Source organism: Mixophyes fleayi, chromosome 3, assembly GCF_038048845.1.
Source record: "Mixophyes fleayi isolate aMixFle1 chromosome 3, aMixFle1.hap1, whole genome shotgun sequence".
Classification (NCBI taxonomy): domain Eukaryota; kingdom Metazoa; phylum Chordata; class Amphibia; order Anura; family Limnodynastidae; genus Mixophyes; species Mixophyes fleayi.
In genome coordinates, this window is record NC_134404.1 from 328,244,755 (window position 1) to 328,268,239 (window position 23,485).

General features: G+C 40.8%; 1 protein-coding gene across 1 annotated transcript in view; it reads right to left on the bottom strand.

The window, feature by feature from the left end:
- Positions 1-4,470, bottom strand: part of BATF3 (basic leucine zipper ATF-like transcription factor 3) — a 35,818-nt gene extending 31,348 nt beyond the window's left edge. Inside the window, exon 1 of the mRNA XM_075200757.1 lies at positions 3,884-4,470. Coding sequence (XP_075056858.1) covers positions 3,884-3,970 — 87 coding nt within the window. The 5' untranslated portion in view covers positions 3,971-4,470. The remainder of the gene's footprint in view (positions 1-3,883) is intronic.
- Positions 4,471-23,485: the final 19,015 nt, after the last annotated feature.

Here is a 23,485-nt window from a genome sequence, read left to right on the forward strand (position 1 = left end):
GAGCAGCAGAGAAGCGAGCAGCAGAGAAATGAGCAGCAGAGAAATGAGCAGCAGAGAAGTGAGCAGAAGAGAAGTGAGCAGCATTGAAGTGAGCAGAAGAGAAGTGAGCAGCAGGGAAGTGAGCAGCAGAGAAGTGAGAAGCAATGAAGTCAGCAGCAGAGAAGAGAGCAGAAGAGAAGTGAGCAGGAGAGAAGTGAGAAGCAGAGAAGTGAGCAGAAGAGAAGTGAGCAGCAGGGAAGTGAGCAGCAGAGGAGAGAGCAGAAGAGAAGTGAGCAGGAGAGAAGTGAGCAGAAGAGAAGTGAGCAGCATTGAAGTGAGCAGAAGAGAAGTGAGCAGCAGGGAAGTGAGCAGCAGAGGAGAGAGCAGAAGAGAAATGAGCAGCAGAGAAATGAGCAGCAGAGAAGCGAGCAGCAGAGAAATGAGCAGCAGAGAAGCGAGCAGCAGAGAAATGAGCAGCAGAGAAATGAGCAGCAGAGAAGTGAGCAGCAGAGAAATGAGCAGCAGAGAAATGAGCAGCAGAGAAATGAGCAGCAGAGAAGCGAGCAGCAGAGAAGCGAGCAGGAGAGAAATGAGCAGCAGAGAAGTGAGCAGCAGAGAAATGAGCAGCAGAGAAGTGAGCAGCAGAGAAATGAGCAGCAGAGAAATGAGCAGCAGAGAAGCGAGCAGCAGAGAAGTGTACAGGAGAGAAGTGAGCAGCAGAGACGTGAGCAGCAGAGAAATGAGCAGCAGAGAAGTGAGCAGCAGAGAAGTGAGCAGGAGAGAAGTGAGCAGCAGAGAAGCGAGCAGGAGAGAAATGAGCAGCAGAGAAGCGAGCAGCAGAGGAATGAGCAGCAGAGAAACGAGCAGGAGAGAAATGAGCAGCAGAGAAGTGAGCAGCAGGAAAGTGAGCAGGATCGAAATCAGCAGACTTAGTCCTCATCATTCACTTGATTGACACAGATATTCTCAGATTCTGCATTTGGCAGCTGAAGATAAATCACCTATAAGGATTTTACACCACCAGCCAAATAAAGGCAGAAATGTAGAATTTGTGGATCCACCAGGACACCCAGAGCATCAGTGGTCTCACATCCAGAGCATCAGTGGTCTCACATCCAGAGCATCAGTGGTCTCACGTCCAGAGCATCGGTGGCCTCACGTTTGGTCCTAGCTTTGGGGGTGTAATTATAATATTGCAGCATATTTCTTGGACCTGTAGGTATGTGCGTGACATAGCTCCTTTCCACTGATGTACGTAAGCAGCTCCACATGGCCACAAATATAGACAACTGTTTGTTGTGGCTACACAGTGTTTCTTAGTGTTCACATTTCTTAAATGTTTGTGTTGTTCTTATTTTAAAAATAGCTTTTCACTTTCACTTTTCTCTTTGTGGCTCAGCTGATTGACATACAGCAGTAAACACAGTATCTAAGGTGTAAATCTACACATCCTTCCAAAGCTCTTTTATCAACAGGGAGTTAACTCTTATCTTATGGTGCCAGAGGTCAATAACTGCCATTTAGTTGAGCCTGATATAAAAAAAAATACTTTAATAAATCAACTAATAATAAATAAATGAATGTCATTGTTACTTATGACCCTGACACAATCATATCTCACAACTTCCCTCCGCACTCAAATCTTTTTATTTCTGTTTTCTTATCATTTATCTCACTTCTTGTCTACATAAATTTAATATAAAAACTTCCTCTATATTACAGTACAATTTAATAGGTTGCGGTGTCCTGTACGTTACAGTATTTGGGGTCTACTGTATGGAAGACATAGGAAAACAATTGTAAATAAACAGGATATTTCACTAGAACATAAATTATTTTTAAGGGATCCTTTTTTCCTTAAGGTTTAGTGCTAATGACTCAATTCTTACTTTTCCATATAATTTGTTAAAAAGTTTCATGTCATTGCTAATTCAGGTTCTGGTTTATAAATTGTAATGTATGATGTCATGTTATCCTTGTTATTAATTTAGCATGTTGAGTAAATGTTACTATTTTTTATCTTTTTAACTTTACAACATTTATATGTGTGTTCTGTGTCCTGTACATAGTGAACTGTCCTCTATAAATTGTATTTCATTTATTTAAAAATTCAACAAAATTAATATGTTAAAAATAAGAGAGAGGAGAAAGGCAGCGATAGATGTGACACCGAGTGACGTAATCATGTAAGGAAGAGAATTAGGTAGAAAGAAACTCCAGATTAACCTGCCGCCGCTACATGACAAAGAGACTTTCTGTATGATTTGGTTACAGAGGTAGCTATGACATTTAATCATTGCTAGAAGGTCACCTGAGTCCCAGGCTCTCTGTATGTAATTATTTGTGTGGTTAGAAGTGTAGATGTAGAGTTTGGTGGATAATACATACTTACATGGGGCAGCGCAAACTCAGACTTTGCATTTGTTAAACTATTGCGCTTTTGTGACCGGTTAATGCCAGGTCAGTTGGTATCTATTCATGTATTGTGAACGAGCACACAATATGCATACTACAAAGGCTAATGGCCATTACTAGTTTGCACATATTATCTTCCAGACACTGCACAATGATTTGAGCCTAGTATTTAAATGTGTGAAAGGGGGAATTGACTAGGCAAACATGGGAGCATTCACACTTGCCCACACTTGTCTGAAGCACTGGCTAATTCATCATTATCATCATCAGCAATCTCATCGTCATCATCATCATCAATCTCATCATCATCATCAATCTCATCATTATCAATCTCATCATGAAATCAGCAGTGCATTCATTACCAGCAGGAAAGGGGGAAAGCAGAATGTAACGCTCAGAAACACACCATGACATGCATTAAGTCCTGTCCTAGTATAGTCTCCAAGCTACAATGTACAACAAATATACTGTTTGAATGGAAGAGCATAACACCTCCTGTTGGCCATAATTGGTAGTGCAATATTTGATTATTATTATTATTATTATTATTATTATTATTATTATTATTATTATTATTATTTTTATTTATATTATTATTATTATTATTATTTATTTATTTTATTTCTTAGCATTTTTATGAAAATATTTATTTTATTTCTTGCTGTTTGATGCTTCATTGAATCTGGAATCCCTCCCTTAGCCCACAAGTCTTTACAAATACACTTTTATTTAACCTTTTTTTATGCCTTTTCACATTTGATGAATCTGTATTTTCTATTAAGCTGGATCTTTAAACTACTGTATTTTATTATTTAAACATTGTTTCCATGCAAAATGACCCCAAGGCTGCCTATACACATCTCTGAACACTCTGCTATCATAATAAAACTAACGTTTGACTTGTTGTTACAAATATGTAAACAAAAACAGAAAAAAAAAACTGTCTGAATGCTTATTATGTGTTTCTTAACCACTCAGGAAAAAGTACAATAAGCATATACTGAATTCTTGTAAAACAGACACTTCCACGTAGGGTTTGACAAGCTTGAAAAGCGAAATTCCATAACAGAGTTTAACACCATGTGTGCAGCATTAAAGTAATTCCAGGACAGTGTGGATAGGCTTCACTTTTTATTTATGTCTGTTAACAAAGTGTAAATAATGTTTATCTTTAATGTGAATATCTACTTTACTTATTTGATTACATAAAATATTATATTAGAGGACACAAACTGGAAACCATCAATATTTCCAAAAAATACAAATTAAAAAAAGATTTGGGAGGAGAAAACAAGGACTGCAATAAAACAACAGGTTGTGTGAGAGCACAACATTGATGGGGATGATGTGAATGACACAATAATGACACTGTTACAGTGTACAAAAGGAGAGGATCTTGCTATGTGATGCTGAGATGAGACAGGCAGTGATATTATTGCATAGAATGTACGATAGTATGATACATAATATAATAATGATAATATTATACCTGGGATAAGACATCTGCCTCTGATCCAGACGTGTTTTGTGCGCTCCTTGTGAAAGAGCCACTTGTTGAGGGTGACCTCTGTGACATGGTGTCTAAGTTGAGGAGCTTAGAAGTAAGCGAGGAAGACACATGAGATGTCTATAGAGACCAGCAGAGGGTGGGAGGAGACAGAGGTGGTACCCACAGGCAATTGATGGGAAGCAGCCTCAAAAAAGCCAAACCCCAGGAGCGGCACAGAGATGAGGTCCTCAGTCAGTTAGAGCAGAATGACAGACAGACCATTCCGACAATCCCGCAGGAATCCTGGAGTTCCACCAGCTGTGGACCTCTCCTGGTTTAGCACAGTCTATGGAACACTGCAGCTGTGTTGTGTCACTGGAGAATCCGAGAGTTACTGTAGTCATCCAGAAATAGGAAGTCCAGATGCCAGTGTGGTAGCGGCAAGTTACCCAGGGACCCCTCGCTCCCCGGGCTAGACCTTGTGCACCAGGTGAAGCAGACTGGTGGGCTCTCATGAGACCTCCCTGCTATATCTGTGTGTCCGCTTCTACTTCTTAGAATGAGGCCTGGAGCTCATTTCAAGTAAGTCACGTGGAAACCCTTTGAAACTTAGAGGAAACTCGCAGTGAAACCACAGCCTAAAGTTACAAGGAACTGAGAGGACGGTGCTGCCTACAACCATCAACACTTCAACCTGTGAATTCATTAGTTTCACTGTATAATAAGAACATATTTATTTTTTTTACATATAGAAACTCCAATTGTGTATCAATAGCTAACAGCTAGTGTCTACTGGCACATTGCACTATTATCTATGTGGAAATTACGTTTGAGATAAGTGACAGCTTGTTATGTTATAGTTGAAGAGCTAGTAATTCCTATAAATATATATTAGTGACCGGCAGATGGCATTATGTGGTGGCTGTGTACTGTCATTAATATTTGGGCACTATATATTAAGTATGGTCTGACTTTCAGTAATTAGGGGTCGCACATTGCTCATGGCAATTATCATTTTATTATCACCATGATAAGAAATTAATTAACATGGCAATTTATTAAAATTGATTAGGCAGGACAGTGGCTCTTATAGGAGTGTGAACTGGTGAATAATCTATAGTGCAGGTCCTTAGGGACTGAACGCACAATGTGCGATGGGGCTTAGCATGAAGCCTGCTGGGGAAAAGCGTTGGATTTGCAGCAAGGCATGCAATGCAGGAACGGCTCAAGGGGGGCAAGTAAGACAATTACCTTAGGCCCCAAGTTGCTAAAAAACATTTTGACCAGAGTTATTAAATGTTAGTAATCAGATCAATTTTATCTTGTTATTATACTTAAGTTAAACTGAGAATAACTTTTTCACATGGAACAGTACCAAAGTGATTTTTTTAAAAATATTTATTTCTTGATAGATCTAGCTAGGTTTTGTAAACATTTTAGAATAAATTATTTAATGGGTTGGGAGGTCTGGGAACTGGGATGTTTAAGCTTTGAGTCCCAAATTTTGTTGAGTCACTCCTGATAAAATAAATGTGAGCACAGCTACAACTGAAGCTCCATTCCTGTACCTCAGACCTCTTCCTGATTTTACACGGTACTCAGTTCCCCCTTTGTTTCCCGTACCTTTCCGCATGCTCTCAAGTAAATTTAGCTGTTAAAGGGAACACGTGTAAAATTATATCCCCAGGTTCTCTCCGTCAGCGCTAGATTAAATTTTGAAATAAAATCACATTTTTAAACATTTTAAGAAAGGATGGAGAAGTTATATTTTTAGCAATGCGTTGTTATACTTAATGCTGAAATGGGGTAGGGATGATAAATAGACCCCAAGGTACAAAAAAATAAGCTGTTATCCCCCATCCTGGCAAAAAGCACCAATGAAACTCAAACAGAGCCAAAACACCAAAACTCAGCTGGACTCTAACCTCAAAGTCTAAATGGACCATTGTCCATTACCTCGAGAGCATTTAAAAATGTGATTCTATTTAAGAATTTAAAACAAGCACCCATCAATAGGGATATGAAGCTCTGCTGGGAGGGAGCAGCAGCAAGCATCAATGGGGGAAACACAGTAAACTGAAAAGCATATAATACATAGCTGTCAACTTTTTAATTCTCAGAGGGGAGGTCAGGTGGCAAGAGCAGGGGCCATGGCACTGCAAATCGTATCATTTTGGCCTCGCCCCCACAATGCGTTGAACCAATCACAATCTCGTTGTGGGGGGTGGGGCCAAAATGTCTCGCCCACTTTCCTAGGAAGTGAGCGAGATCGAGGAGAGAGATCTGCTCTCCTGGGGGAGACCTACCTGAAATTCATTAGTCTCCTGAGCATTCTGGGAGGGTAGGCAAGTATGATATAATAGTGGCACTGCCTGAGGTAAATAATGATCAATTTAATTTTAAAACATGAAGAGAATGAAGAAAATGGATATTTGCCCCATGTCCTGAGTACCTGGGTCGCCATGTTTTCATGATTAAATGCTAAATGAGGAAGGTGTTTGAGGAGTTTGTTCCACCTCTCCCAGATGCAGGGCCGGCGGAACGGGGTAAGCAAGGGGTGCGCCAAAACTAAGGGGCGTTCTCCACTGCCTGCAAGTTGAAAAAGGAGTGGACAGCAACGTTGAAAAAGGAGGGGGACAGTAATGTTGAAGGAGGGGACAGTAATTTTGAAGGAGTGGAAAGCAATGTTGAAGGAGGGGACAGCAACGAAGAAAGAGGGGACAGCAATGTTAAAGAAGGAGGGGGCAGCAGTGTGTATGAGAAGGGGGACAGCAGTGTGCATGAAGGAGGGGGGCAGCAATGTTGAAGAAGGAGGGGACAGCAGTGTGGATGAAAGAGGGGGGGCAGCAGTGGGATGAGGAGAGGGCTCAGTGTGATGGAGGAGAGGGCTCAGTGTGATAAAGCTGCACAGTATGATGAGGAAGGGGCACAGTATGATGAGGGAGGGGCACAGTATGATGAGGAGAGGGCTCAGTGTGATAAAGCTGCACAGTATGATGAGGAAGGGGCACAGTATGATGAGGAGAGGGCTCAGTGTGATAAAGCTGCACAGTATGATGAGGAAGGGGCACAGTATGATGAGGGAGGGGCACAGTATGATGAGGAGAGGGCTCAGTGTGATGGAGGAGAGGGCTCAGTGTGATAAAGCTGCACAGTATGATGAGGAAGGGGCACAGTATGATGAGGAAGGGGCACAGTATGATGAGGAAGGGGCACAGTATGATGAGGAAGGGGCACAGTATGATGAGGAGAGGGCTCAGTGTGATGGAGGAGAGGGCTCAGTGTGATAAAGCTGCACAGTATGATGAGGAAGGGGCTCAGTGTGATAAAGGTGCACTGTGTGATAAAGGGGGCACAGTGGAATCAAAAGGGGGCACAGTGTAATAAGAGCTTTCACAGTGTGGAGGAGACACAACCAAACTAATTTGCCAAAATGTAAAATTTTATTACAATAAATACATATTCTTCATTTATATTATTCGTATAGCAATTCTTGTTTTCTATTTAATGTATTTATTTGTATTTCTATTTGTATTACTCTTTTTATTAAAATGCAATATATGATTTGTATTAAAAGAAAAAGCATTATTGAATGAACAAATAATTTATCATTTATAAAAGAGGAGGGTGTAAAATTATTTTTTGCAGGGGGTTCCTGTGGCTGAATCCAGAGGAGCAGGTTTACTTCTGCCATTGCTGCCAAAATGCCTGATCCCACCGCTGACCCCCACCAATGACAGTCACCTACTAATAATGCTCACCACGCCTCCGCGACGTCACTGATTCTTGGTGAAGTAGTGAGGGGCTCCTTCACGGACATTGGTCCAACCCACAAAATGGCTGCCCCCACAGTGTGGCGGTGACAGCTACACCTTAATTATACGCTGTTTGCCAAGTCATTCTGTGTAGCCCACAGAAAGGGTATAGGGTGCAGCCAGTTATGGGAATGAATGTGCTATTAAAGTAGCACTTCTGCATTAGATTAGTCAATATCCATTATTTTAATATTGACAGTTTCCCTCTATGAATAGTGAGTGCATGAGATGATATTGGAAATAGTGAAACTGAAAGACATTGTAATGAATTGTCCCTCTTTTGGAGGTATAGTCCCTTTTTTTTTACCCACATGTCATTGTGCCTCCTTTCTTATAACACGTACCCTACCATTGCAGTGGATGTATCCTTATATCGTATGCTGTAAGTCTGCTATTAAATACCACAACATGTGTGTTACCAAACTAAATAATGTGCCGAAAATAACTGAATCGTTTATCCTTAAAGAAGTCAATTTTTGTTAAATTTAGGAATTAACTCCGTCCCTTCTAAGTGGCAGGACCATAGTGTCCAGAACCGCTGTGGTCTCTGAATAACTCCCCCACGGAGGACCCAATAGTGTTTCCTTCTCCATGTCGGATATCACGCGGCCAATCAATAGTCACCAACGCTATTACATGCACAGTTATAGGGATGTTACTATTGCTGGCAGTATTACTGGCTACATTACTGTGGGTATATTGATGGTATATTACCACTGTTGGTGATATTACTGCTAAATGGCATATTTCCGCTGTTAATCATGTTACTGGCCATATAGCTATTGCCAGTCATATATATTAATAGCCATTATTACATTATTGGCCATATTTCTGTTACTGCTGGGAATATTAGTGTTACTCAGTAATATTATTGCTCCTGTCCATATTACTACTTGTGGATATATTTCTGCCCATATTACTATTGCTAGACACATGACTGGATATATCACTGCTTTACTAATTACTATGTGATAAAACACATTATTACTACTACTGCTGGGCATTTTACCATTACTGGGTACATTACTGGACATATTAGTACTAGAGATGCTCACTGACCGAGTGAACTGGTTTTGGCTTTGGATCTGGATTAGCTTCGTGTTTTGGTTTGGGCAAAAACGCCCTGGTGTGTTTTGATTTTGGTTTTGGATTTTTTAGAAAAAATCCTAAAATATGCTACACAATATTATTTTTATACACTTTTGGACAAATACTGCAGCGACCGGGCTGGATGGTAAGCGACAGAGCAATGACACAAACACACGGCAGTTCCTAGCACATCTAGGACACATTGGCACACAGCAGTGACAGAAAAGAAAAATGGGGGTCCGCCCTCCCTCCCACCCACCGTTATATTGGATCTTTAAAAGGAATCCAAAACTCGCGAGATCCGACGAAGTCACGATGAAGTTTTGCCTCGTTTTCAAATCCAAAAAAGCGCGATGGTCCTGAGCCGAGCTCGGCTCAGTACACAAATCCCCTAAGTTCGGGTATATACCTAACCACACCCACAATTGCTCGAGGTAACGCCCACTTTATAAGAAGCTCTTTGGATCCACCAATCAGGACATTTAGGAGCCATGGGTTTATCATGGTCGGGCTCCTGTTACCTCCCTTAGTGCAGGATAATAACCTTTGTTATCTGCAGTTTTAGTCTCTGAGAGAGTCCTAATAGTGGCCTTACAGCTTGGGAAAAACTGCTCTGCTCAAGACAGCATCAGTCCAATAGCCCATAGTTTATAGAGACAGTCCTGACATACCTGAGACTTCACAGGTCATGTGCTGGTGATTGGCATAATCTAAGACGTTAGTGTTTGTCTCTTTAATACCCACTATGTGCATTTGTTTCATTAATAAAAACTGGTGACCTAGGGAAGAGAGTAGAACTGCAACTAACTTATTTTAGGTAATCTATAGTTCTCACAGAGCTTCACAAACCCCTGTCCTCCACTTCTCCTTTATAACACAGAACTGGTGCAGAAAAGACACATTTCTTCATATTTGGTCAGTCTGTTTCAACATGAAGACTCTCTGATCCGACCAAAGCAAATCTCTCAGCTGATAAAATGTATTGAAAGATATTGGGCCTGGTGCACTAAGGAAAGTAAGGCAAAATAATGAGTAGCTTTGCACCTTGGCAAAACCATGTTACAATGCAAGGGGTGCAAAAGCAGCATGGCAGAGAGTGATGAAGAGGGGCATTACTGTGAGGGCAGAGAACCGGTTGTTCATTTATTTGAAACCCACCACTGGTTCTAACCAACTATAAATCTGTCCCCACATTTGAAATTTACCTCCTCTAATGGAACATGGTTTTGCCAAAGGTGCAAAGTTACTCATTTTTGTTTTGCTTTACTTTCCTTACTGAATCAGCCCCATTGTGATTTATTTTTTAACATTGTAGTTTAGATATTGTATATTCTCAGATAACAGAGGGTCCTGGGGAAAGTGACCCCTGCCCACTTGCTTCATGGAGCAGTTTAGAAAGAGGGGAAGTTCTACAAATATAAGCTTCTTTAAAATATCTGTTATATCACTTTATTTTTTCAAAAGATGTGTGAAATGATTTTGTATGTTTTCCCAGTGTTACCTCCCACACTCCAAAAACATACTGGTGGCCAATTAGCTTCTGACAAAACACGGGTGTGTAACGTGAATGATTAAATATTTTCTGTTGTCACAGAACTAAGGGTGTGTAGCTTACTGGTTTCTGTGCTGCTCAGCAAAGAGGTGCGGAGTATAACGTGTCCCAGGTCTTCGCCAGGGACCCCCGCAACGGAGTATGGACTTTGCTGCGGGAGACACGCAGGTCGCGGTCCTCAGAGGGAGCAACCAGTGAAGCGCAGATGGAAGAGGAGTCAGGCGGTCCGGGTCAAGCCGTGCAAGCAAGAGGTGCCAATAGGGAAATCCGAAAACGAGGTCAAATAACTAGCCGGGTCAGATACTTGGAACACAGGAGACAGGAGAAAGGTCAGTAACGTAGCCGGGTCATACACGAGGAGCACTTGGAAGCAGGAGAGTAGTCAAAGAACGTAGCCGGGTCATACGCTGGAAGGCACGGGAAACACAGGAATATAGTACTGGAGCGCAGGAGTACAGGAGGCCTAATTCTCTGGCACTAATTAGGTGCCAGAGGTAGATATTTGTAGGGAGAGGGGGCAGCGCTATCTATTGGCGGTGGTGACGCTGAACACCACCGCTGGAGTCTGAGAGTAGCGCCCCGTTGCTAGGCAACGGGACGTACCGCTGACGTGGACCTGGAAGTGCGTCTGGTTGCCTAGCAATCTGTAAAGTTCTGCCTAATATGTAGGTGCTATATGACTAATGGTCAATAATACACGTGGTGCTTATTATTTCATCTGAGCTGAGATGTGGATAACTGTACGGGTGGTAGTCAGTTTCACGGTACTGACTACCCCAACAGAGAAGACAAGGACATGAGGAGTCCGATTCAATAGTGCACCCACCTGCAAAAAAAACTACTTACCGGAATGCAGATTACTTCATATCACGACTCGCTCTGTTGCCGAATAAAGCAAATGACGTCATCACCCACCACGACTTGGCTTAAAGCGGCGATGGACGAACCCGCCTTTCATTTGTGTCATGTAAGTATTACTTTTCGTCGGGGTAGTCAGTACCGTTAATAGGTACTACACCCAACTGTACTACTGATGTGGGCTGAGAGGGCTGAGAATCAGTGGCTGGCAAGCTGGGATTTCTACTTGTCCAAATCAGATCTATATATTGTGTTTTGCATTTCCATATAATTAAAGGAAGAACTTTTTTCATGACAAATTCTATTCTACCAAACTTGTCAATGGGAAACGTCTTTAGCGTCTGGATCTAAGAAAACCTGAGTGCCCCCCAAACTGCTATTAGAACCAACATGTGTTTCTTTGCCAATTAATAATCCACCACTGTGTGGGCAGCACAGTGGCAGATTCCTGGTTGTAGTTTACACCTGTACCCGTGGCAGCTGATGACGTCTTTCTGTGTGCGCTCACCCCCTATACCACAACCACTCATTCAAGGGGGTACAGATTGACGCAGCATTAACCATCTGTACAGTAAATATATGCATAAGGAAACTTGTGAAACAATGGTTTTGTGTCAGCTTTATGTTTTCTGTGTATTATTAAATATAGACTTTATATATGTCTATTTATTCTATCACTGGAAGACCAATTTTCTCTTTTTTTCTAAAATGCATTCATTTTTTTGAGCTTTTACATTTTGGAAGCAGTGAGAATAGTAATAAAAATTGCAGCTCAGGTTACACAAATACAATTTAGTAGAGTAGATTCTATGAGATTGCCCACATGTTTAAGTGTGTTTTGCCCGCAATGACTGGCCTTTATATCTCTGCACCAGTATTTATTAATGAGTGATTCCTACCTTGGGAAGTGGAGCTAATTCACTAATTCACATATCTCACATAATTCCAGCCAAAACAAAGCTTTTAGATTTGGGGTATAATTATCCTTTAGACTTATAGCAACAATTTATACAACCTCTAACCTATAACTAGAATGAATCGAAGGATCAGGTTCACCATAACTTTAAATGTGAGGTGCTTATACATTAATCATGTAGATTCGTTTCCATTTTTTTTTACGTCTGTGTCCCCAATGGATAATAAGATCATTTCCAGAAATTGTTACTGACTGAAACAACGTAGTCAGCTTGTCTGCAGCATTAATGGTTTAACTGTTTTCCAAAGTGTAGCAACATTGTTACAACAAAGTGAAAATCAAACAGGAATTACAGACGTCTGCCAACGGCATAGTCGGGAATATAGGACAATGGATTTTAGTGCTCGGACAATCATCACAAACTCACTCGATTTATCTTGCTTGAAAATGTTTTCCCACACATACCAAACAAACATTAATATATATTTATTTTTCTAACACAGCACAAAAAGAATAGTAATTATATGGATATCATTTTAACATGTGGGCGTCGGAATTAATAAAAAGTCTTGCATCTTTTTAACCATCTATGATTCTTTTTCAGTTGCTGTTTTACAACTATAATTAAATATTAAATAGTCAAATAATTGATGAAAAAGTATCAATATTATTCGTCATTACTATTATCATAATCACCATTTATTTATATAGCGCCACTAATTCCGCAGCGCTGTACAGAGAACTCACTGACATCAGTCCCTGCCCCATTGGAGCTTACAGTCTAAATTCCCTAACACACACACACACACACACACACACACACAGACAGACACACAGACACACAGACTAGGGTAATTTTTGTTAGCAGCCAATTAACCTACCAGTATATTTTTGGAGTGTACAGTGAACAATTTTATATGATAATTAGACAGTGACGTCACTGACCGCCGGAAATTACTTTGAACAGCCTATATAAGGTAGGTGCTGGCACTGATGCAGTGTCAGAGTATTGGATCACTTCTAGGTTCTGTTACTGGTTCCTATTTGTATCTTCACCGTTCAACTCTTATTTGGACTCCTTGTTGCCAACTAGCTTGTCCCTGACTAGTCTTCAGTTTAGCGCTTTTGGTTCCATTGTATTCTTGGTTTGACCTCGGCTTCCTAGACTATTCTTCTGCTCCTCGATTCCTGTCCTGTTTGGATTCCTGGCTTGACCTTGGCTTCCTAGACCATTCTTCTGCTTCACATTCCTGGCTTGGCTCTCCTGGTACTGACTAGTCCACTACGCTCTGTTTGTGATTGCAGCTACCTCCCTAGCGACCGGCTCTGTGGCCATGTCACTCACATCCCGTGTAAGACCTTGTGGGGAACCATGGCGAACCCCGGGGGTGTGTTTGACTCCGTGCCTCTTGGCTCAGTAGCTTCAACTGCTAGGAGGAGCATGTCCACTTTCCCAGTGTAATCAGGACAGTTGTTGTGACATCCAGTCTTCATAGATATTACGATTCATTCTTTCATGAAGAGGACATATTGTCATAAATAGAAACCAAAGTTAATTGCAGTCAGTTTGTTTCAGTTACAAGACAGCATATAATCTACAGATGGGGACATTTATAAAGCAGAATTTATCAGTATTTCACTTATTTACAAAGCTGTGAAGTAGTTTTTTTGCATTGGTTGAGTTTAGTTTTACCGGGGAAAAAGTCCCTTACAAAATATATATCACCTATACAATAGTGTGACGTAGTACTTTGTGATTGGGAGATTTTCTTTTACACCTCTCTTCCTGTTCACTGAGAAAAGACAAAGGGCTAGATTTACTAAACATTCTAAAAAGGAAAAGTGGAGGTGTTGCCCATAGCAACCAATCAGATCCTAGCTATTATTTATATAGTACATTCTAGAAAATGATAGGTAAAATCTGACTAGTTGCTATAGGCAACACCTCCACTTTTTAGAAGGTTTAGTAAATCTACCCCAAAGTCAATGCAAATTATATATTACATGTATATTTATTAAACTGCGGGTTTGAAAAATTGGAGATGTTGCCTACAGCAACCAATCAGATTCTAGCTGTCATTTTGTAGAATTTTCCTATAAAAATGATAACTAGAATCTGATTGGTTGCTATAGGCAACATCTACACTTTTTCAAACCTGAAGTATAGTAAATATACCACATAATGTGGTGAAACTTCACTGAAAAATAGGGTGAAATTTTGGTGAAAAATCAGACAACCTCCCCATAATTTCCAATGGACTTATTGCTTTACAGTCTGCAAAATTTCAATTTAATTCTGGGCAATAAAATAGATTTTCAAAAGGAAAAAGGACTTAACATAGGAAAAGGGAAATAATTTCTGTCGGAATTCCCTTTTGCAAGAAAGCTTATAAATGTTTTATAAATATCCTGAGAAAGATACGTACTTTTCTTGGCAGAGTTAAATGAAAATTTCACACTAATTATTTCAGACCTTTACAGTGATGCATCGTAATCCTTAACGAGGATTAATGATGGTCTAATTAGACAGATTGCATAGATTCAGGAGTGTTTCCCTTGTCACCCATAAGTTCTTGTGTGAGACCACACAGTGCAATTATTGGACTGGGGCAACTAAATGATGGAATTCACTTGAGATCAATCGCCCTGTCTGCCTATGCTGAATTTTTACCGTCTCGCTTTAATGGTGCAGAAAATTCCGACACCGTGGAGACCTACACTCAAAATCCAAATGTGTGAAAAAATGATTTAAATATAAGCAGACTTACCTCCATACCGGCGCTGTAGATCTCCGATCTCAGCAGGACGGTGACGTCAAGTGATTCGGACTACTGAGGTGTCCGTCACTAGACTTTGACGTCATTGCAACTTCTATCACTTTTAATTTAAAGCGGCAATGTCAGGACCACGCAGGTTAAGTGTTTAAACACTTAACCCGACATTGCTGCTTTAAATTAAAACTGATACAGGTCGCAATGAAGTCAAAGTCTAGTGACGGACACCTGACTAGTCTGAATCACTTGTGGTCAGCATCCTGCTGCGATCGGAGATCTACAGCGCCGTTATGGAGGTAAGTCTGCTCAGCATATTAGACTTGGCACCAGATAGGCTCAGCATAGTAGACTTGGCACCAGATACGGCTCAGCATATTAGACTTGGCACCAGATAGGCTCAGCATAGTAGACTTGACACCAGATAGGCTCAGCATATTAGACTTGGCACCAGATAGGCTCAGCATAGTAGACTTGACACCAGATAGGCTCAGCATATTAGACTTGGCACCAGATAGGCTCAGCATAGTAGACTTGGCACCAGATACGGCTCAGCATATTAGACTTGGCACCAGATAGGCTCAGCATATTAGACTTGACACCAGATAGGCTCAGCATATTAGACTTGGCACCAGATAGGCTCAGCATAGTAGACTTGACACCAGATAGGCTCAGCATATTAGACTTGGCACCAGATAGGCTCAGCATAGTAGACTTGACACCAGATAGGCTCAGCATAGTAGACTTGGCACCAGATAGGCTCAGCATATTAGACTTGGCACCAGATAGGCTCAGCATAGTAGACTTGACACCAGATAGGCTCAGCATAGTAGACTTGGCACCAGATACGGCTCAGCATAGTAGACTTGACAAGAGATAGGCTCAGCATATTAGACTTGACACCAGATAGGCTCAGCATATTAGACTTGGCACCAGATAGGCTCAGCATATTAGACTTGGCACCAGATAGGCTCAGCATATTAGACTTGGCACCAGATAGTCTCAGCATATTAGACTTGGCACCAGATAGGCTCAGCATATTATATTGAGCTCCAGGGATGTTTGGCTAACTTTGTGTACTTAGTACCAGATATAACATTATACTAGGCACCAGACATAATATAGTTTTATATACTTGGCACCAGATTTGGCTGTGCACAGGGTCTGATTAAGGGTCCAGGCCGCCCAAGTCTAATACGCTTGTAGAGTTCCCTCACTCTCCCTGACAGGCTAAAGGTAAAAGCTAAATTGTCCTTATCTTTAAATCCAGCTTCCATCATTCCACCACTAACATTGTGTAAGTTTGTGCGTTTGTGAATCTTAGCTACACTTCTTAAACAGGTCACGGTAATCTCTGTCTCTCATTTTATTTTCTTTAAAATCAGAACTGTATAGTGTAACGGAGGTGGGTGAGATCACTACTGAGGGTGAAGGTGGAAGGGGGGGTCATCTGCACTTGTCTCCCTCCATGTCTCTCCTATTCGCTTAACCTTGAGCACCTGCAATTACAATGGGAATACGTCAAGATTTAAACCTTTGTACATTTTTTTTTCCATGTTTTCATTTTACTTTGGAGAACAACTATTCTCTTTATTTTTAATGTCAGTTCAAGCTTGTGCCACCGAAAAGCCTCATACCCTAGGCTGCAGCCTGGTCAGCCTATTGGATAATCAAGCTGATGGTATTACCTAACGTTTGGATATGGCTTCTAGATTTTGTATACAATTATCCAGTTTGCCCTTGCTGGCTTTTTACAGAACCGGAGCTAAGTGAGGAAACTGTTGTACAGGCGCAGGCAATCAGCTTCAGTTCAATGATCATACAGTAATGTAGCCTTAGGCACTAAGGCAACCTTGGAGGTAAGATCTGCAACTGACAATAGACAATATGCCTCTTTTCCAACAGCACTGAAGGAGTAGTAAAAAAAAAAAAGGCGAAAAAAAAAAGAAATCCATTGGGGTTTGTGGAATAAGTGGTTTGTTTAATGGGGTCTTCAATGTCGCTGGCAACATGGTACATGTAGAGTCACAATACTTGTGCTTGTGTAGAGGAATATGGCTGTGATATAAGATTGCACCTAGCTGCTGGTCCAGCATTCGACCTTCAGGGCGCTCCACTATGATTTCATATATTTTTATTAGAAGAAAACAAAACATTTCTTTGGCAGCACGGTGGCTTATTGGTTAGCACTCCTCAGAGCCGGATTTAGACCTCATGGGGCCCTAGGCAGGATACTGGTTTGGGCCCCCCCTACCTGAAACAATCCATAGCACTATATTTTTGTAGCATACCATATACCCCAATAGTTGAGTAGAAGGGAAGCTATGTGATGCAAAAGGAGGAGTGGTCATACCATTGGGGGCGTGACTTGCATCATTGGGGACGTACCTAACATGTGAAAAGAGCTAGGCCACCCTCCTACAGAAAAAGGCAACACTAAATAATTACAGAGCAGTCCCATTTTTTAAATAGTTGGGTAAAAACCTAATAAGTTTTTAAGTCAGGACAGAATTACTTATTAAGTTGTTTGCAAGAATAATACGCATAAATCCAACGATGTGCCCCTTGTAACTTTTGTCCCTCTATCATCACACTGTGCCCCTTCACAATAACACATTTGCCCCTTCATTGTCACTTTTGTCCCTCTATCATAACACTATGCACCTTCATTGTCACTTTTGTCCCTCTATCATAACACTATGCACCTTCATTGTCACTTTTGTCCCTCTATCATAACACTATGCACCTTCATTGTCACTTTTGTCCCTCTATCATAACACTATGCACCTTCATTGTCACTTTTGTCCCTCTATCATAACACTATGCACCTTCATTGTCACTTTTGTCCCTCTATCATAACACTATGCACCTTCATTGCCACTTTTGTCCCTCTATCATAACACTATGCACCTTCATTGCCACTTTTGCCCTGCACAATATAACCTCTGTGCCCCTTCACATCGCCTCTGTGCCCCTTCACATGACCACTGTGCCCCTTCATAATTGTGTTTGAAACAACTTGTTTACCCTTTATCATAGTGTGCCACTGTGCCTCCGTTATTGCTTTCTTCTCTTCTGTTTACTTCTTTCTGTTTATTCATCTTCTGTTCTGTTTTGTCTTCTTTCTTACCCCGTCGCGTGCGCTGCTCCTCTCCGTTCCACAATGAGTCTTCTCTGAATATGATGTCGGGCGTGATGACGTCACACGGCATGACTCACGCCCCTGGCATCCAGTGGAACGCAGCGGAACAGAGAGGAGGCAACCAGGGGCCGCTGCAATCATGTGATTTTTTTTTCTCCCTCAGACACAATATTTTTTTTTATTGGCTGGCATACCCCACCACCCGCCTTGCTGCCGGGCCACCTGGGGACCGCTGGGCCCTAGGCAAGTGCTTAGGTTGCCTAGTGGTAAATCCGGCCCTGGCACTTCTGCCTCACAGCACTGGGGTCATGAGTTCAATTCCCAACCATGGCCTTATCTGTGTGGAGTATGTTCTCCCCGTCTTTGCGTGGGTTTCCTCCCACACTCCAAAAACATACTAGTAGGTTAATTGGCTGCTATCAAATTGACCCTAGTCTGTGTCTGTATGTGTGTGTGTGTGTGTTAGGGGATTTAGACTGTAAGCTCCAATGGGGCAGGGACTGATGTGAGTGAGTTCTCTGTACAGCGCTCTGGAATTAGTTGTGCTATATAAATAAATGGTGATGATGATGATGATTTATTTGAAATCAGATTTGCTTGCAGGAGGCAGAGTTGGTTACTCTGCCTCCTGTGTCTATGTATGATTCGCAGGCCTGTAGATGGTGGAAACACAACTAGAGCAGAAAGAATGCCCGGTCATCAGCTCACTCATCATATAGATGCTTAATGCTGCCTACATCCCAGACATTGTCATCCGTCTGATGGGAGGAGCTGGGAGAATCGGGACGAGTGACAGCGAGGTGCACGACTGGTTATGTAAACACATGCAAACACAAGACTTAGTTCACAGGACATGATTATTTTAATAAGACTCCAGTTGTGGAGAAGGTACATTTAGATCTCCGTCAGTAGAAACCTGATAGTTACCCACAATTCCCCTCGCACACTCTTGATTAATTTAAGATATGCGAGGGGTAATTAAATAAATAAACAAACCAATAAATAAATAAATAAATAAATAAACCAACAGTAATTTAAGAGAAAATTGAAAAGTTAAAATAAACATTACAAACTATTACTAGTCGTAAAAAAAAAATTGTAGGATGGTGTTTTCACTCTTTCCACCATGTGCATTACCAGTGAGAACCACAAGAGGTCGCATATTGCTTTTATGGGGGATAGTTCCAAAATCCGGAATGAAGGTGTCCTGTGCGTGTACTCGTGGTTTTGCATTACTATGCATATTATGTGGTTAGTAAATCACCTCTAGATCGTGACACACAGGCTTACAGACCACCAGAAATGTACTCCCTGAATTGGCGGATTCATACACAGGGACAGTGATGTCACAGCGGCTCAAATGACTGCAGTCTCAGCTTTTTGACCTGTAACAGATCCCATGAGAAAACTGTCCTAAAGATTTGTGATGAGCTTCAGCTGTTTGCAGTGGAATGCAGAGGGTATAATGAATAATTTGCTTACAAGGATAATATTTTGAAAATGTAAATTTTCGGCCTTTTTAGCCCTTTAAGCTTCCCTTATACAGACAGAGCCTGCTACACTGCCCAAGAACCAAGAGAACAGTTTTTTCCTCCAATTTGCTAAAACTTATTGCTGCATTTGTAACATAAGTGGAACCTTGGATATTCTTGCACGGACGAGAAAAAATTTAATTCAATCTGATGACGACTTTAATAAAACAGTGCCCTCTAGTGGCAAAACTGCGGAATAACTTCATAAAATATATAATTTGGTAACAAAACACCTAGATAATATTTAACAAGCAGAGCAAAGGGCAAGGAGATGATATGCACAGAAAACTCACGAATAAAAGTGCATATATGGAATCAGATGAAGTTATCCAGTTTCAGTGTACTAGATGTATATTTATATAGGCACCTTTTTGTCTATATGGTAAAAGTGGTCACAGGTTGCTCTGTTGGCTTATAAACCCCTTCCTGTTTCTCCTGCATGGTAGAACTTACACAGATCTATGCTGACCTATCCTATTATTTGTCCTTTTTGCCGCTAATATTTAAAAGAACAGAATGCTGCAAAATAACGGCTATGTTAAAAAATCTATAGGTATAGTGGACCATTCCAAATTTAGCATTTCATTAGTGTGAATTTTGTGAACAAATCTGCAATTGGAATAAAAGCCATTTGCCGCAAAATCACCATTAGATATTAGTAATCATCTTGTATCACTCAGTGAGTTCACTCAGTGCTCCTTGTTATTGTTTTCATTATGGCTGCTAATTATGCATCTAATTGACCAAAGGAAAACAACCGTTAGTTAAAAATTGTAAAATAAAGAGATATTTTATCCACAACTAGTGTAGAAAAACAGAATAAATACATTTGCTCCACTAATAAACATAAATATATCTGCTTAAAACTTTTTTTATTCCGTGTTATATAAATACTACAATTGGGCCAGAGTGAGCCCCCTTTGTATGTGTGTTCATGTGAATATCTGCAGAACTTGGGCCTTATTCCAAACTGCTGGATATAAAGCAACAGTTGCACATAATCTTCTTTAACGGTGGACTTTCACTATCGATGACAGTGTGGAGGCCGTTGGTGGAACCAGAAATCACACATATCAGTGTAAGAATAAAACACTAGAGCTAAGGAGGTTTACATCAGAGGGGGAATCAAAACTAAACAACTAAATCTTTAATAAAAAATCTTATGAAATATAGGTCCACAGCTTGAAGAATGGGGCACTGGTATCAAAATCAAGATAAATTAGACAAGATCCTCTGGTGCTGCTCTAAATCTGGTAAGACTTGGTCCTTTATTAGACTTCAGTTTAGCGCATATCTTTGGCAGTGTGAGGACCCCCCTGCTAGAACGCCAAACCAACCATAGGCTGGTCAGCATGGGGCTGGATTCAGTAAGGAGATCAGACTCACAATGAAAAATTCCCTAGGTTTAAGCAGTACAGTGCTGGAGAGCACTTTGTGTCTTCTCACTCCCCTGGTATCGTGGGAGTGGGGTATAATGAATAAAATAAATGCAAAATGAAAAGCAAGATTTTGCCAGTGGTGCACTACAGGTCTCAGGATGTCCAGGCTGCCATTGTTTGGGCATACTGGCCCTTGTAGTACTAAAAGTGCCAGCATACCCATGGCTGCCAGGACATGCTGGAACTTGGGGAACCACACGTGCCGGGATACCTTGGCTCCCAAAGCCCACTGGGACCTGTAGTGCACCAGGAAAAGATGTAAATAAAACACGCAAACAGGCTTAAAACTATTTTTATTTGAAGAAAGAACACGTTACCAGATACCTCATTCCCCCTACATACTTCTCACCTAGACCCAGGCATGGCATCCTTTTCAAATACACAGAGAAACAATGTGTCTACACTAGGGCACTCACAGGACATAATTGATAATAAAACATATTTAAAGTTTATTAGTATACATTAAAACTTAATTAATAAATTTCATAGAGCAGTGAAATATTAAAAGATGAAAAATGAAAAATAAATCCAAAAAGGTGAATTTCTATAAGCTGTTAAGACTAGCAAAAACTGGTAGTAGGTGCTGCCCTCTCAATAATCCTCAGCATAAGATAATGTGATGGTGTATAGATGTGTCAGATATCATTATGATTACATCGCACTATAAAGGTGCAAGATTGATGGAAATTAATCCAAAGACAGTGTTTATCATAAAGGGATTTTGTTGTTAGCTAACTCCCTTTATCAAGTTGAGAATATCCACACACTCCACGCTAACTGCTGGTTTGATTGATACCACCATCAGTATTAACATAAGTGAAGTATAGCTTAACTATGTTGCGGGAGATCAGTTATTATTCTCTTAACGACTCTTAGTTGGAAATTATTTATTTAGGACATTATCCTTGTATAATTCATTAATTAATGTAATGCAATATTAAGGAATGCTTTCACTAATGAGCCGTTTTGGCACATACCGTGCTCCTAAATGAGAAAAAGGTGGAGCAGAATGAAAGGTTAGCTTGTCTCAGCAGTATCTAACTCAGCTGCATAGTTCCACTAACGGACCGGAATGTTAATACATCTTTTCCGTTAGATGTTAATTATTGCAGCAAATTAATGTAGACCTTCCATTTATGCCCCAGTCCCTGCCTGTCTATTACACCTCTTAATCATATCATATAGTAAATAATTTGGAGGAGAGAGGAGCAGTACGTGAGCCGCCGACGCGCGTTTCACTACACTGAGCTTTCTCAAGGCCTTAGATATAGCAGTGCAACTACTAGACCCTAGAGAGGGATTTTCCTGGTGCGATATAATTGGGTTTTGCTATGGCATCCTTTTCATCAGTTATAGATCCATGGCTTGGTACAAAAAACCCTGATACACAATACCAGATGCCAATGCCAGTCACAAACATGTAAACACACCATTACTTTGCTAGGGTCACCCACTACCTCCCTCGTTCCATCTTCTTAACATGGAGAGGTGGAAGATACGTCAGACCGAGACATATCCTGGACGAGTCCACAAGCAGTTTTATAAAGTGCTCTTTGCACTTACAAGTCTACATAGGGCCTTGAGACTGTAAAACTGTTATAAGTTACAGCTTCAATGTCTGTTAAATGGAGATTTAAAACGTATTTTCAGCTTGAGGTCGGGCAACCCCTGTCGGTCTGCAGGTTTTACCAAACCTGCACTGGCAGGTAGAACATGATGCAAGAAAAACCCACAATGAATTGTATGTGCAAGTGCTTGAAGAAGTTGGATGTATTAACATTGTTTCATATACAAGTGCATCAGACTCCAGACCGCATTTCTCACACATCAGTTTGATAGAAGACTATTGTGCTGTTAGGAGGACCCTGCTCCTTCCACAATATAACTCTTAGTCTGTGGCTTCCAGCTGCCTCCATTCCCCTTCTCACATCATGACATTGGCCCCCAGTTAGAACAGACCTTATACACAATGAGCACATACTTCTAAAATACACTGCACTGCTGTGAGCTTTCTGAGGATCTGATTGGTTAACAAACTGGAGACATCCCAAATGGGAAGAACTACAACACGGTGCTCAAACTACAGCAGTGTTGTCTAACCTGTGACACTCCAGGTGTTGTGAAACTACACGTCCCAGCATGCTTTGCCAATATATAGCAGCTTATTGCTGGAAGGGTATGCTGGGACTTGTAGTTTCACAACACCTGGAGTGTCACAGGTTAGCCAACACTGAACTAGAGTGACTCACGGCTTAAAAACACATGAAAAATAAAGGGTTTGTGTGGATCTCACCTTGGCTCCATCTTTAACATACAAGGATGTATAACAGATCATGGAAATGTCAAGTACTCAACAATAGAAAAATTTAATTTAGACAATTTAATTCTAAAATAAAAAATAACAAAATGCATATTTACAGATATACAGATTAAAAGCTTTACAACTATAGTATGGGCAATTTACAAGTAGGTATATAGTACATGAAAG